The sequence below is a fragment of the Camponotus floridanus genome, unplaced genomic scaffold, assembly GCF_003227725.1.
Source record: "Camponotus floridanus strain SB8 unplaced genomic scaffold, Cflo_v7.5 scaffold13, whole genome shotgun sequence".
Taxonomy (NCBI): domain Eukaryota; kingdom Metazoa; phylum Arthropoda; class Insecta; order Hymenoptera; family Formicidae; genus Camponotus; species Camponotus floridanus.
The window spans coordinates 323,427-340,282 of NW_020229248.1; the positions used below are offsets into that span (position 1 = coordinate 323,427).

General features: G+C 31.3%; 1 protein-coding gene across 5 annotated transcripts in view; it reads right to left on the reverse strand.

Moving 5' to 3' along the window:
* Positions 1-16,856, reverse strand: part of LOC105254370 (glutamate receptor ionotropic, kainate 2) — a 145,226-nt gene that overhangs the window by 99,362 nt on the left and 29,008 nt on the right. For all 5 annotated transcript variants that reach the window (XR_003122399.1, XM_025406050.1, XM_025406049.1 and 2 more), the window contains exon 3: positions 8,719-8,880. Coding sequence is in view for 4 of the 5 variants with exons in the window: in XM_025406050.1 (XP_025261835.1) it covers positions 8,719-8,880 (162 nt within the window). In the remaining variant the exon portion in view is untranslated. The remainder of the gene's footprint in view (positions 1-8,718; positions 8,881-16,856) is intronic.

Sequence of the window (16,856 nt, forward strand, 5' to 3'; positions counted from 1 at the left end):
ATTCTTGACTTTAATATTGTTAATTATCATTAACAATGAGATATTATCCTATATATATATATATATATATATATATATATATATATATATATATATATCCTAAATATATGTATTTTACAAACATATATATATCCTAAATATATGTATTTTACAAACATAGCCTGCGGGTTATAAAATATTCCAACTATTAATTTGCTTTGATCTCATAGTGTGCATATGAATATAAACTATAGAATTAAGAATTCTATTGTTTGTATGCTATTATGTTGTAATAGTTTACATTTTTTAATATTCCCTATAAAATAAACTATAAAATTAACATTTACAAATTATTCGAAATATAAACCGTAAATATATAATATGTAAGTTTTTCTCTAAATATGGGTAAAAGTTGCAATATTGAGGAAAATATTTGCAAATTGTTTATTAATCCGATTTGTCATTTCAATGGAACGGATTATAGGAAAAGTTATAAAAGAAACGATATAAAGTGAAAAATAAAAAATAAAACATAGGATGACATGTTTTACACAAAACAAAATATTATTTTGCGCAAAAGAAACAGAAGGAAATATTGTAGTTTAAAAAAGGATTAATTTCAAAATATAATGCGACATAGTATACATTAATTCAAATTATTATAGAGAGTTTTTTCCATGATTCAACAATATTCGTCAATTTTAAAGATAGAGCATTGTAATGCTCGTATCAAAGAAACTTAAATGGATTTTCGACCGCTTAAAACAACTAGGAAATTGTTAATTGTACTCCTTATAGTTACATCATCTATGTGAGTCAACGTGTCTTCATCCCAAGTATTCATTATACCTGGCAACTTTGACGCTTATTGCTTTTGATTCAGGACATCTTTCATTTGCAAGTAAAATCAGCTTCTCGTTGTGTGCTTACCTCGCGCAAAATATTATCGTAATCGAAGTTTGAAATTGATAAACTTTTGCAATACTATTCTTCTCGAGTTGTTTCTGGCGGACAACTCGTTGTTTATGTGAATGTGCTTATCCGTCGAATTTCCGACAGGATCGGCAAATTTCTTAAGAAACTTCTGTTGTGAAATATCAATGTTCATGACGAATCAAACGTATTCCGAGAAATGTAGCAAAAATTCGCGCAATTCACTACCGCAACAGGTGGTTGCGTAAACGTATCCATTAAATAGTCCAACAGAGCAAAAATATTTTATGTAAAGAGTTCTTCTCCCTATATATATTTCTTCTGCGATGGTGAAAATAAATATTTTTTACGAAAATTCTTACACAGATTTAAAAAAAAAATAAAGAAATATTCTCTAATTTCAATTTTTTATAAGAGAAGAATGTGTGTGAAAACTTTTTGTACATTAAACAACGGATGAAAGTGAGAGAAAATTTATTTAACATGAGCTTCTTAAATTAAAAATCTTGATATTTCCCTCTCTTTCTTGCAATTTGATTTCTCTTTTTGCTATGAAAAACAACGTGTTATGCATCTAATGCTAATTGCGCCTTTTATTAGATGTCCGCTAGATATATATTAAATCTACGGTAACAAACAAATCAGCAATAACGACAAGAATGCATTGTTTTGGCGGAATAATGCGTGTAAGGATGTCCAACGTTTGTTGACTCTCTTTTTAATCTTAACGAGGAGTCGAGTGCCGGTCTGTACTTTGACGTCGGCAATTCTTTCGATGGATCCCAGGCCATCAGCTTGGTTCAATCAGAGTAATTGCACGTTAAATCTCTTTGCTCGCCATTGAATCAATTTTGCAGCTTCCCGAGCTCTATCTTCGTATATATCCCTGCTACGGAACTCGCTAGTGTTTGTCCGTAACTTGCTTCTCTCGCGCGAATCGAATGCTACCTGATTAATCAGTTGGGAAGAATTAAAGATTTAGCCGTTGTTAATTCGTTTGTTCAAAGAGCCGAGAATGCAATTATTTATCAATCTATCTTTGAATTTTTCTCTTCCTCTATCTCTTTTTCTTCTCAAAATCATATGATATATAAATTTCAAAAATATTATGAGTCGGAAAAAAGTAGTATAATCTAAAAAATAATTTCTCGTGCAAAATTAAATCGAAAATATAAAATAAAATTTTTTCCTAATAGATTTCGTTTACGACAAATTTGTCTTTCAAAATTGACAACTCATTTATGATATTTAACTTATTTATGATATTTTGACTGATTTTTAAAGAATTTTTAAGAATTTTTCTAAATTCTGTATTCTATATATTCTATTATTTTTCTATATATTTTCGGTTATTATTTCTAAACCGTATACAAACAAATAAAATTCAATTTCTATATTCTGCTATTTTTTCTAGACCATACAAATAAATAAATTTAAATTGTCTACATTTTGGAATGTAGAATCATCTTCTGTTTCCGGATTTTAACTATACTTCCGAATTCTCCTATATATATAAATATCATAATTTTTCACATGACATGGCACGCTCTTTTCTCAACATATTCGTGAAATATCGCGTCAGCGATGATTCAGCGAAAAGATTTTTCTACGTAATAAAGATCGAATAAAATTTCTAAAGCGTCCAATAACTATATAGTTTATGCATGTCGTACGACGTATTGGGACCATGCTTTCGCTCTTTCAAGAGGAAATCGACGAAGTTCCCGTATGCCATGGAAGTGTGCTATATACGTATAATAATATTACTAACTTAGGCGAATGCAAACTGACGCCCGTGTGCTTTTAAATCTCGCAGCAGAGGAAAGGCAGCAGCTCCGCTCTCAAGGCTCTCGCTATATCCCGGGGCAAAAAAATTTCCTCGGCAAATTCCCAACTGAATTTGTTAGGGAACGAGAAGCGGCGAGACGCGCGTGCTCCTCTCGTATATATTCCGCATGCAACGTGTCCGCGTGCGTCTCCCGGCTCAAGGCAGGTCTGCTTCGTTTCCGTCGATATTGGTTTCGCGCGCCGGTTTGCGCTTCCCTTCGCGCGTCTGGCCTCGTCTCTATTTCGCGAACCTCGCGTCCCCCACAGCGTCTTTCTCTGCGTTTTCTTTAACTCCTTCGCCGACGCCACCATCACTCTTCCTCCCCCTCGTCGGTTTCCATCCCTCTTTCCATCGCGTCAACAGTACCGCAGTATTTTCGCATCGGGAAAAAGCGAATCGAGTGGGATGTTCGGTGAAAGAGAGACGGAGGGAAATGAAATTTGAAGAAACGTCGATATAAAGTGACTCCTGACTTCTCTCTTCCCGCCGCCGGAAGTATGGTCTGGTCTCGACGGGTCAACAGCGAACACTCGGTCGCGTAAGCTCGCATTGTGCGACGAAGAGCAGCATCGAGAGACCGGTCATGATTATTATCGCATCCTAACGTTGTACACGCGATTAATGAGTAAAATAAGGACGCACATGTAAGATTTATGAAAATTGATTTGCGAAATATTTTTAGATAAGAACGGGAGGAAGCGGCTGAAATTAAAAGCTTGCGTTTGACACGAATATACGAGGACAATATTATATGCAATTGTGCATCCGCGGGATAAGAAAGCGGAGCGGAAATTTCGAGGGAAGAGAATCATACGATCTCGGATTTGAGAAGTGACGTCGAATATGTACACGTACCCCTGGCCGATGTAGAAGCGGCGGAAAACGCAGATTATAAGACTGAAATATGGCCCTAAGCCTTTTATTCTGCCGTCGGTATTATATCCCGGGATTTATTTACAAGCGGCGGGGCAAATCCGCTTCCGCGCGCGCGTATGCGACAGCAAGAAAAATTCCAGCTAAATCGATAAACATGTCCCCCGGTTTCGTATCCGGAAGGATTTGCGATGGCACAAAAAAGGAAAGATTAAGGTATTAAACTACGTGATGCGGCCAATAATTGTGCGAACAATATCGATTAAAAATGAGTTTTTCCCCGCGATTCTCTCTCTCTCTCTCTGTTTTCAAAGGATAACGGAAACGCGGAAAAATGGTAACTCGAGTTGATTTATCGTTTGTTCTCGCGCGTATTCCGATATCTGCATCTTCATACTCGGCTGTTTATTCGATCGATACAATTGCGACTCGTAAACGTTCGCACGCCAAAGTTTAAATTGTTGAGCAAGCAGCGACGACAGCATCGCGCTCAACTGAACTGTATGCTCACTCTCAGAGGATTAAACTGAAAGTCAAATCCGTGGGATTTGCTGTAGCACTCATTACTTGCAGATTTCACGGTGGCATATTCAGCCATTATGACGTACCAAAAGAGATGAGTGGACGACAATAGCGTCTGCCACGCAGCAAGCTAAGAACCTTCGCGTCTGACAAATGAGTTTTTACATTCAACGATGAATGCTGCTCTGTCAGACGCTTTCCTTTAAGTCTTCCCTTCCATTTTTCTCATTTTTCTCAATGACATAGATTTCACACAACCTTTGTCCGCGAATCATTTATCTAGGTCATGTACAAATCTCTTTTGGCTCCAATATGCGTTTATCATGATGAAAATATTTTTTTAGCAAAGAAGCTGAATTCAGTTTAAAAGTTACATTAGGATCACTTGTCTTCGTACTATAATACGTATCTGTTTTATTATAAGAATAAAAAATATTTTTAATTGATATAAAGACATATCATTTGTTTTAATGATATGTCTTCTGATATTTTTTGATACATCTACACCTGCTATTTTCACAAAAATTATTTAATTTCCTGTTAATTTGTGTATCGTTTTCATTTAATTTCATTTTTCAATTAATTTTTAGAATTTTATTCACTCTCTAACAAATTCAAATTTACTTATAAATATCATATTTTGTTAATTTAGTTATAGGAAGATATTATCCGAATTATATAAGCTACACTAGTGATCGTAATTTTATTGACAATGCAAGCTTTTTTGCTCGTGGAAACTCTAAAATAGCTCATGGTCGAGAGTTCTTGAATGTATACATAATCGTGACCGAGAAACCTTTGCATCGAAGATCGAAAATCAAGAGCACTTCCGGCTGGAAGACCTGTAGTGCTTATAAGCGAAAGAGCGACCTATTCGAGAGGAACTCTCGAACACGTGACATAATTAAAGCTGGGTCTTTTTTGATGAACGAATCTTGAATTTGAAAAATTATATGTTTATGTTTTGCAAAGTTTGTTTTGAAGTTTCGATAACATCGTTGTTGAATAAATATTTTGATTTCTTTTCAAGAAAATTTTTACGAAACAATGATTTTGAAAATTAAGAGGATAAATAAAGCTACGAATGTATAAATCGATGATAAAATCTTATTTTTTCATTAATTAATCAAAAATTATACTAAGAGAAACGTACTAACGAAATAAGAAACGACAAATGTAATGAAAACTTTTTGAAAATTAGTCATTTTATTAATATTTCAATGTCATTAAAGGATTTCAATTCTGTATTCAAATTTTTTTGCGTGCAATACGTCACATTCAAATCTAATTTATCCATCGCACAATTTTTGACGCGGGCACTAAAAAGTAAGATCGCTATTATAAGTAGAATGAGAAAAAACGTAATGTATAATGCATGTAAAGAGCTTAAGGAACTGCGCCCATTGACTAGTACTGCATGTCGTGTCGCCTTAATATGACATTGTTTGCATAAGTGTATGCACGTGCGTATGTATGTGGTCATGTAAATGGTCCATGTAGGGACGCGGTGATGATCGTTGGATATCGCAAACTAGCGTTATATTCGCCAACAAATACGATTTTTTATAGACTTTTATGGTTATAGCCACACGTGTTGTATGGAACTTGCTTATCGGATTTCCTGTGCGACGTATCGGTACGTTAATATTTGCATAGCTATTTTACGGGAAAACGAGCGATGCGCTAATATCGCTTCCGATCATCGAAGGATATCTTTTTTTATTGATTCAGAAGAGACGTTTTGAATCTTCGTTAAATTTTATTACCAAAAGACGAAATATCTGAATAACGAAATCTAAACAAAATTTATTTGTACAAAGTTTATTTACAATTAACGAAAAGTTATTGTAATTTTTATGTATCATACATACATATGAAATTATCAGAGAACACGTAACTTTGAAATAAATTAATTTGACTATCTCGTGCTATCGTGGATGAACCAACGGGTCCATAAAAAATCACTAGAGAAAACCTTCGGCGCTACAAGCAGACTATGGACTGGTTTCGAAGTGGCTTCCCACCCATAGTGATACACGATACATGCACACATTTTATCGATCCACGCGGCAATTCCGAGGCACAAATTCGCCAATATCACCGACGAAAGTTTCCCTGGTTGCAAGCAATTGAAAGTTGTATATGTATATTATATCATTCAAGTTTAGCGTTACTTCATTTGAGAGATTTACTCTCCATCAATAAATTAATATACATTTATGTACATATTCCTCCTTTGTAAATCAAGAAAATTCGACAAATAAAGATATTTCAAATAAAATTGCATAATAAAAATAAATCTCTATTAATAATCTTATTATTGAAAATATAGTTTAAATTCTTAATTATTTTTTTCACGAAATAATACGCCAGTTTCACAAATTAGCTAAAGGAAATTAATTCAAATGTATAACATTGTTTCCAAGTTTAATATTGAATTTTTAATATGTAATTTATACTATTGCAATGAGTAAAATGTTTTCTGGTTAAAAAATTATCATCAAATAAAAATTTTATATAGACATTTCCACGCATTATATTTTAGGAACGTGAATTTTTCATATAAAACGAGCTTCATATAAAATTTTTTAAAAAGCAGGAGTACAATAGTGGAAATCGGATTACAAAGATCATATGCCGAGAATACACATATAATGCGATATAAAAATGAAAATAGATATATAAGTTATGGGTTACATTGAAAAATGAATTTGACTAAATCGGATTTCATAAATTTATGTACTATACATGGGAAAAAGCCATTTAACCATTTTCACATATCGTATTCAAAACGTAATCTCCGGACTTTCGCAATATATAACAATTATTTATACAGCATTATTAACATTATAACGGAGCTATATTTGTTAATAAAATATAATTAGAAATATCAAATTAATATTAATATAATATTATGTATCATTAATATTAGTACTAATCATATATAATTAATATTAGTATTAATATTCTGCTCAATAATTTTCAATATTAAAATATATTTTCGATTTATAGTATAAGACAAATAAGAAGAAATTATTTAAAAATGCATATATCTCATTGAAATGAAATAATTTTTTTGTTAAACATTGATTGCTCGGTAAAATTATAATTCGCGATCGAAAATAACAAAGGTAGCTGATCGAGATTGTTAATTAGTTCTATGCTAATCAATATTGGCTAAAGATTGAAAATTAATCACCCTCATCGAATATAGATAACGTTTATATAACGTGCGTATACTAATATTCGATCAGACACGATGTCGACCTAGATAGAGAACATCTTTCATGTAGTTTATTTTCAAGAAATAAAAGAACCTCCTCCGATATGTTGATGCGCTTTACAGAGAATTAAATATGACGCAAATCTCTCCGGCTATTCACTGAAGGAGAAAAAAAACGATATATCTGTTCAACTGTTTGTGCCAGAATTATAAATATCGCTGTATATTGCGAGAACAACGAAACTAATGAATCCATATTGAATTTAATCATATATTTAAAAATAAACTCGTGTCGAGAATCTTGTTACAAGGAAAGGAAACAGGAATTTCACTTCGATCTGTATCAATGCAATCAGCATTAAGGATTGCTAGCAGTACAAAGGAATCAATGCATGCTGAATCATATTATCAGAATACTTTCATGCGATACACCGCTTAAAGACAACAATTGATTTTGGAAATTTTCTCACGTATGAAACAAGAAGCATGTAATACGCTTTTAATGATGCTATGAAACGAATTAGATATGGTTGTTTACGGCATGTATCCGATAGCGGAAGACGGTAAGGATAATAATGAGTATATGCTACTTTAATAATAACGAGCGGCGAGCCTATTATTCTCGGTTGGTTTGTACGTACGTGCTGTCAAGATAATAAATTTTGCTTATGAAAACGCTCCTTACACTGCATACAACATGTTAACTCTCGTGATATTCAAGATACCTCGAAGTGTTCTCGCGATATCGTGTTTTTGCTGGATAAATCAGCTCCCTTTATCTCGACTCAGCTACTTTTCTTACAAAACGATTACCGTTCGCGATCGATTATTCGATCCACTTGTCATTTCTATGTGTAAATAATTTAACATAATAATATGGGACCGGTCGTGTTTTTCACACTTTGATGATAAAAAATTATACGAATGAAAGTTTCAGGCGCAAAAACGGGCGAAACTGTCTCCCTCATATTTTCGAAGCTAAAATAAAGCAATAGCTATCTCAAACTTGTGTCAGAAATGTACATCTAGACATTTTGCAACTTTCTGTAACTGTGAAAACGAAGCGAGTTTTCGAAAATAAATCATTTTTGACATGCGGGGTGCCGTGAGATTAATGAGCGTGAGGGATGTTTTTTAACTTTAGTGAAATTTCTTATAGATGTGTGCAACGCGGCATCGTTTCATTACAGTACTGAAGAATTTTCTACGCGCTAAGTTTCGGCTCAAATCGCGCCAATTCTTATTCCAATGGATTACGATAATGTTAAAATTATTTAGACAATCTATTCGAAAGTAAAACATAGAAAATATATACAGATATGCATTAATCACGTGCAAGACATACATGAATAGCACTTACCCTTCTTCGACGCGTGAAAGGAATCATCTTTTGGCACGTACTGGATGTCATACTCCAGCGTGGTCTTCGGCAGGATAATTTTATCCTTGTTGATCTTGTAAACGGCGTATTTGAAGGCCAGCTCCGTGCTGCTATCCTTTTGGTCATGAGTGAATATAGCACCTGAAAAGTAAGCATACGAATATAATCGCGTTAATCCTTAAGTAAACGAAAGTAGCGAACTAATTTCTGCTCCATAATAATAATATTTTCAAACTATTAAAGTTCATCTATGCTAATAACCAACCTCTGAACAAAACTAAATCTTATCTAACTTACGAAACTTACGCACAATTTTAATGCCTATATTACTTAAGTTTGATAATATCAAATATTTTTCTTGTGTTAAATATATTATTTATTGTGAATATATTGTATATTTTCATGCCGATTAACTTTGATAAAATTTAAGAAGAATATGCGCTTTTAGCTTGAAGGAAAAAACAATTAAATTATTTCAATATTTAAAAAAGTAGAATTTAATCAATTAATACTAAATTAATTAAAAATCTACTTAATTAGTTAAAAACATTTAATTAATTAAAAATTTATTATTAAATATATTTAATTAATATATGATTCATACAAGGCTTGTCTGTTTTTAACAACTTGACGTCGAGGAAATTATCTGCCCTTGGGCACACGTATCTTTATATTGATTTTAAATAGTAGTATACTTTTGTAATTAATTAGCGATAATAATACATACTACATATAATATATATTATTGATATAATATTGAATTTTATATAGACAAAGAGCATACATTTCTGCTTAAGATACATTAAATCTATGCGATACTGAATTTTCAAATCACCATTTATTATAGTGTACAAAATTTATTATTAATCGACTGTCGTCGTGATATAGAAAAATATAAAAATAAAAACGTATCGCGATTAAAAATATGCTTAAAAATAGCCATTATTGCATGACATACTTGAATGAAGAGCGGCTTCAAATAAAACCTATTCATCGACTGACACTGATTAAATAGCCTCTGGAGATGTTAATAGTGTGTCAAAGCTTTCTCTTGCGACCACAACCTTCAAAGAGATCACGCGTTTCAAAGTCTCGAGAAAATACACTTCTAATTTATTGAATAGCAGATTCTAGCGGTCCTACATACATACCTTGTCCTCATCATGCTAGCTAGCTGGTTTTTTGAGGGAAAGGAATATTTAAAGATGCTCTGTAATATTGAAGAGAAATTAATCTCCTTCCTTTCGGTATTCAGATTCTCATCGCAAAATGCTCGAGGTCGTTTGCGAAACTAACAGGCACCTTCGCGATAAAAAGCGACAGGATGCATTCCTGACCTAGTGCCAAAGGCAATTTTGTGGTCAAATGTAAGCTATGCTTATAAAAGCGACGGGGGCAAACAGCATTGCCGATTAATACATTCACTATTTTTAGAAAATCTGAAAACTCAAGGAAAACTACGCCGAAATTGTAAGCCGATTAGTGACAATCATCTGTCCTTGTCTTCCTTCATCTCCTTTTTTCTCTCTTTTTCTTTCCGTCCCTCTTTCAGTTATTAATAAAAATTTAATTTAATAAATTGATTAATTGACATAAGTCAATATGTACTCTTATTTAATTATTTAATAAAACTCATGTATTCTGGTGTGATTATCAAATGTACGTATCATTATTTACAAGAAAAAAGTAAGACTGTTTCTTTCTTGTTTTCAACTTATTGCTTTACACGTACAGAAAGATTCACCCCACATTGCAATATCGCTAACTACATTATTGATTATGCCTATATTTGATTATAACTACTGGGAAATTGGGAACATAAAATTTCCAGACATATCGATACACAACAAATTATACGACAATAAAACTAGATTGATCAAAACGCGGCGTAAAATAGCACGAAAATAAAATAAAATTCCTAATGGTTATAAGACAAATTTATTAAAACATTTTAATCCTGCTTTGGGTTATCTTTAGTTATTATAAATTAGCAGAAATAATATATTATGTAATCGGAACAATATCTCAGATATCTCAGAAATCGCAACGAATCTCTTGTATGAAGGCCTTTCTTCGGTTTCAATCGTTAGCAATGCAACAAGCAATGTATTGCATTTCATTTCCATATTAGCGAGAATCCGCAAATTCACAGGATACATGTAAATGATACATTGCGAATATATAACCACACAAATGGTTTACTCGGCTATCATCTGTTTGACAATATTGAAATTGCGGAAAATATATTCGCTCCAATGTGTGTGTGTGTGTGTGTGTGTGTGGATGTATTGTGTTATAGATAAAAAACATGGTATTTTAAAATATCTCAACGTCATATTATAAATAAAAAAACATGGTATTTTAAAACATCTCAATATATTTAGAAAATAATAAAGAATAGAAAAACAGGCTAAAAAAATTGATTGAAAAAATCAAAATGTAAAAATCTTATTACAATTTCTAAAATTTTCTTCTCTATTAAAAATAGATGTATTAGTAGCCAATGCATCATTTGTCATTTTAAATATATTCAAATAAAGGATCATTATATTTTAATAGTTTTTAATTTAATAACTCTTATTACTTCAAATAATATTCTAATATGATTTTTCTTATTCGTTTACATATTATAATAAATATATATATACAACAGATAAGAAGAGAAAAAAGAGAAAAAAAGAAGGGAAGAGAATTTATTATCAGTCTATTTCAATAATTGAAAAAATACAATTTAAATACTTAAAATATAGTTTATTTTAGATATTTCAGATATAGTTGTTTCAGAAAATATAATTGAGACTTTCCGTATTTTAAAATATTTATTAATATTGTGTGTGTGAATGTTATTAATTATTTTAATTAAATTTTTACAAATATTTTGTAAAATTTAAAAAGTATTCCTGTGCTATCCAAATAATGATATTTTTGTATAATTGATAATTTTATTATTAATGTATAATAAACTATCGTTCGTGAAAGACTGCACTCTAATTTTTTACTTTCTATTTTTATACTTAATTTTAATTCTTATATTACTCTATTCTTGAAAATAATAATAGTTATAAACTATTTGTAAGAATTATTATTGTTAAAAGAATGTTATTAATTAATGTGTCACAACATCTATTACTGTTTTGTAATTATATTTTTATCTCTCGTATAAATGTGCGAAATCTACGTTTGAAATGCAAATGCTTGAACACATTAATATCGAGCATTATTGTGGAGAAAAAGTAAAATAAGAATGTACAATCAATTCTGATAGGATCTGATGTATAGGTGCATGTTTTTTGTGAATGTGATATCGTTAAAATGCTGTATCGAGATTTAATCGAATATTTCTTTCTGAATTACGTTAGAGACATTGAAGAGACATTAATATTAACCAATTTATCTACAGATAACAAGGGGAAGTTTATTCGATCGTGAAAATAAATGGATACATTGTGAACGATAATGAGAGCTGTGTTTGTATTTACGTCTCATCAAATCTTTCTTTCCCCTTTCTTTGCCCATTTTTCATTGGCTCTTAACCCTTCCTGGCTGGTGGCATTTTCTCTCCGTCAGATGCTCTCTTTTGCTTTTCGTACCGTGTAGTAACTAGCTAATCCATTTATCTGTAACGCAGTGGATGCGCATTAGCGGTCTTCCATCTCTCATCCCGCAGTATTGTTCTTTATGCTATCCTTTTTCCGTTTTTCTATTTTTGCTGTAACACGTTAAGTACTCTTATCCTCTCGGAAATGCTCACAATGATTTCTTTCGGAATTTTCTTGCAATCTCAACGACTACGGCTGCGCTCAACCATTATTTTAAATAAGAAATAGATAATCCCCACATATTTTGTTCATCACATATTTTGTTTTCAATGATTAATCTGATTTTATGATGCATTTAATTATTTTAATTAGAAGTGATTACCATATAATCAAATACGAGTGATTACCATATAAATAATATTGGTAAATATAGTTCAAATTCAATTTATATATACATCAGACATTAATTATTTCTAAAAGATATTCAATTATATATTTCAATATGTAAAATAATTCATATAATAAAAGTCGTTTATATTTATTTCGAGAAAAGTTTTTTTTGATAAAATATAACATATTTTTCTTGCATCAAAATCTACATACGGACATTAATGATAAAGAAATATATAAATCAAATACAAACAAAAAAAGGTTCTGATATATTGAATATAAAATGTCGAAAAGAAATACGGCTAGTAATAAAAAGAAATAAATCAAGTAAAAAAAGGCTCTGATATATTGAATATAAAAAGTCGGGAAGAAATAGGGCTACTAATAAAAAGATATATAAATCACGTAAAAACAAAAAAGATTTTGATATATTAAATATAAAAAGTCAGAAAGAAATAGAGGGATAATAAGAATCGTGCGTAGTAAATAAATGCATTTATATATTGAATAACAATTCTCTTTAATAATAATGTTGATTAATATTGCATTCAAGTCTTAATAGCTTTATTCTTTTCCGATTTTCTAGATATATAAATTATAGAGATAAAAAAATTGAAAAAGAGCGAGATTGAATGTTTATTAGAACAATATTTTTCTTGCGCTCGAACTCCGTTTGCAATTTCGCGCAAATTTCCTTGAATTGTTTTAACTTTCAAAGTTATTATTTTCCAAAATATCAACAGAATCATTTATCATCTTTAAATTTCTGGGAAATCATTTCTGAACAACGACCGGAGATTATCAATGAAACAATTTAACGCTCATTGCCAGTGAAACGTATCGCGTCAACGTGATATTTAAAACTTTTGTAAATTTTTAAGATGCTAGCCGGTATAAACTACAAACATGAATCAAAGAATATTTCAGTTTCTTGGATAATAACATTAATAAAAATAGTAATTATAGTAATAGTAATATTGATAGTAGTAATAATAATTCAAATAACGATAATAAATTTTGTGATTAAACACGAGCAGTTAAAATAGTTAGCACTGTCAATTACATTTTCATAAAAAGTTTAGAAAAGCTATGTCAATATTGTAAGCTGATTAATGATGCATCATTTGTTGCTGTCAACATTATTTAAACTTAACAATTTCAATATTAACATAGACCAAGAAGTGTAAAAATAAAAAAAAGATTAGCATAAAAGAAACTTCTTAAATATAATATATGATTTTAAGATCATAAAGAATCATAAAAGCCGCTGTGTGTATGTCTGACTTTGACGTTCCTTATTTCCTCTTATCATTGTCTTCTTGATATTTCAATAGCAACGCAGCGGAAATAACGAGGAACATCGCATGAAAGCTGCTCGTTATAACACCTTGTGATTACATGCATGCGTGAGATTAAAGGAAGAACCGTGCAAAGATGAGCAATTGGAGAAACTTCGGCGAGCAAGAAATTTACCCATCACACAGTTGTGCATCCACGTTTCTAAAGATACGATTCAACGCAACTCGCATGTATATTAAAGTTTCCTTTCTAAACTTTGGTTATATAACTCTGATCAAACTGTAGGAATCCCGAAAATATGTACTTAATCGTAAACACACACACACATATTATATAAAAATAGAATCGCATTCTTTCTCTCTCTCTCTCTTTTTCTTTTTTTAACTTAGATAATTTTAATCGAATGTTTTTTTTGGACTTTCGTATGTGATTATTTATTCGACTAGAAAAAAAAAAAATATATATATATATATATAATAAATAAAAATCATATATAAAAGTCCAAAAAAATATTCAATCAAAATTATCTAAGTTAAAAAAAAGAGACAGAGAGAGAAAGAATACGATTCTATTGTTATATAGAAATTGAATTTTTGAAAAATTTAACAAAAGACACACATAATTAAAAGAAGTTAATCAACTAGAGCAACAAGAGTAGCGCGAATTTATAAAGTTAAAATAATAGCGAAATCTCGGCTGGATTTCCATACGTATATTCTATTTGAAAAGGAATTAATCTGCATCGGTTGGTTAACGAATCCGAAAGTTAGGCCGATTACGCATTCATAGGAAATCAGTCCACAAATTATATAGCGCGGACGAGTTTATTATAAACGGCGGAACATACTCGGAAATTTATTATATTTATTTCCGATGGAAAAATGCTTTATTGTGGTTAATCAAAAGCGGTACTCGGATCATTTATAGTTTAAATTAATTTTAGAATTTTGTCTTGCGAGAGCGCATGGAAAAATATGGGCGTTTTTAAGTACCACCTTAAGTAGAATGAGACTCGATTAATACGTCATTGCGTTTCTTATCGACAGAAAGAATAACATTTACTTTTATACAATGCAGATCTTTTCTCGTGTAATATGCATTCGCCATTTCTCTGCGCGAATGAGTAATGCATGGGCTCGTAAAGCATGAATTTCGCGCAGTTCTGTATTAGTATGATCCTTTCATATTTTTATATGAAAGATAATAAATGGAATGCTAAAAGGATAATTTAATATTCGTGATATGCTTTTTTTATTTAGTAAATAGAAGCTTACGCGTTTCTAGCTCGTAAATATACTGCCATTATTTACGATTCTTGCATGATAATGCAATTTTTATATGAGAATTTTCTTTTTTAACAGATAACACAAAAAGAAAATACAAGAATATAAAATATTATTGTTTCATCTATAATTACAACGATTAGTTTTAATAATGAATTCTTTATCCAATTTAATGAGATTTTTTCTGTTTAATATAAACGAAAAAATGTTGTGTGTTGGATACAAGTTATTTTATACAATAGCGGGATATGTGCGATATTCAGTGTGCGTTCTTTTCGCACTGCACTCGTCGTTAAACGACTCCATTGCGTTGCTTGGTTCATTCGACTGCTTTTATCAGTTTCAGTTATGGATAAAACTTTGCTATTTCGTCCCATAATACGATAAATTCAATCTCTCCTGTTATATATTCCCTTGTGTGACCACTTTCCAACGGATAGTATTATTCCCAAGGTATAGCAAGATATATCCGCGTCGGAATATCGTAGTAATAATAAAATAGATGCTCAATATTCTTCATGTATTTGGTTATGGAAAAATTATAATAAAAAATTTATGATATGTTAAAAAGCATAAAGGGGATTCATATAGTAATGGAACAAAATATTTACAATGTATAAGAATAAATAATAATTTAATGCAACATCACACATAATGTTTTTTTGTATTCGAAGACTGTTTCACTGTGGATGCAATGTTTTTAGCCTCAACCTCAGTTTCATTAGCGTCGCGAATTAACATTAGGATTGCTCCGCGTCCTTTGTTCCACCATTTTAAAGAGAAAAGGGAGATAGCTTTCGTCACCGCAAGATTTTCTCTCTGGACGAGACTCGAATTTCATCGAGTGAAACGATCCTCTCTCATCCAGATAAGACTAAGATGTGAACGACGAGGACGGAATGGAAGGGACGGAATAAGGCAGCAGCTGATGAAGAGAGGATTGACAAAAAGGCACGAGAAATGCGCGATGCCACGGTCTTTTCCGGCATTTTAAAAATCACTCTTTTCTCGGCCGTCACATGCCTCTGAAATAAGAATGCAAAAACTTTGGGGAGAAAGTCAGATCGAGAAACGATTCGCAGTAGATACGAGGAGATAGAGTACTGGAACAGTGAAGAAAGGATGAGGAGATAAGAAGATGAGCGCAGATCAACGACATAGTCCTCTGAAAAGTGGAGTGAAACTTTTCTCCCGGAACTTTTCCATTTCACGGATTATACGAGCTGCGAGAACTATTTTGAAAACTTTGGCAAATCGGGAGTTTCTGTAATCTAAAGTTGATGAGTGAAGCAAGCAACATCGCGGAACTCAATAATTAATAGTAATAATTATAAAATCGACAGCAATCGATCTCGATTTTATAAGCAAATCGAAAAGAGATATCCAAACGGAATTCTTACTATTATTGACATTATTATTATCATCATCAAAGTTGAAAAATAATACAATAAATATTTTATCAATTTTATGTACATATATATATGTTACTCACATGAAATAATAAATTTATTATACGATATGGTCATTTGATATAAATAAGACACGAATAAAAGAATTAAAATTTCAATTTTCACTGTCTATAAAAACTTTGAAAATAATGAAAATA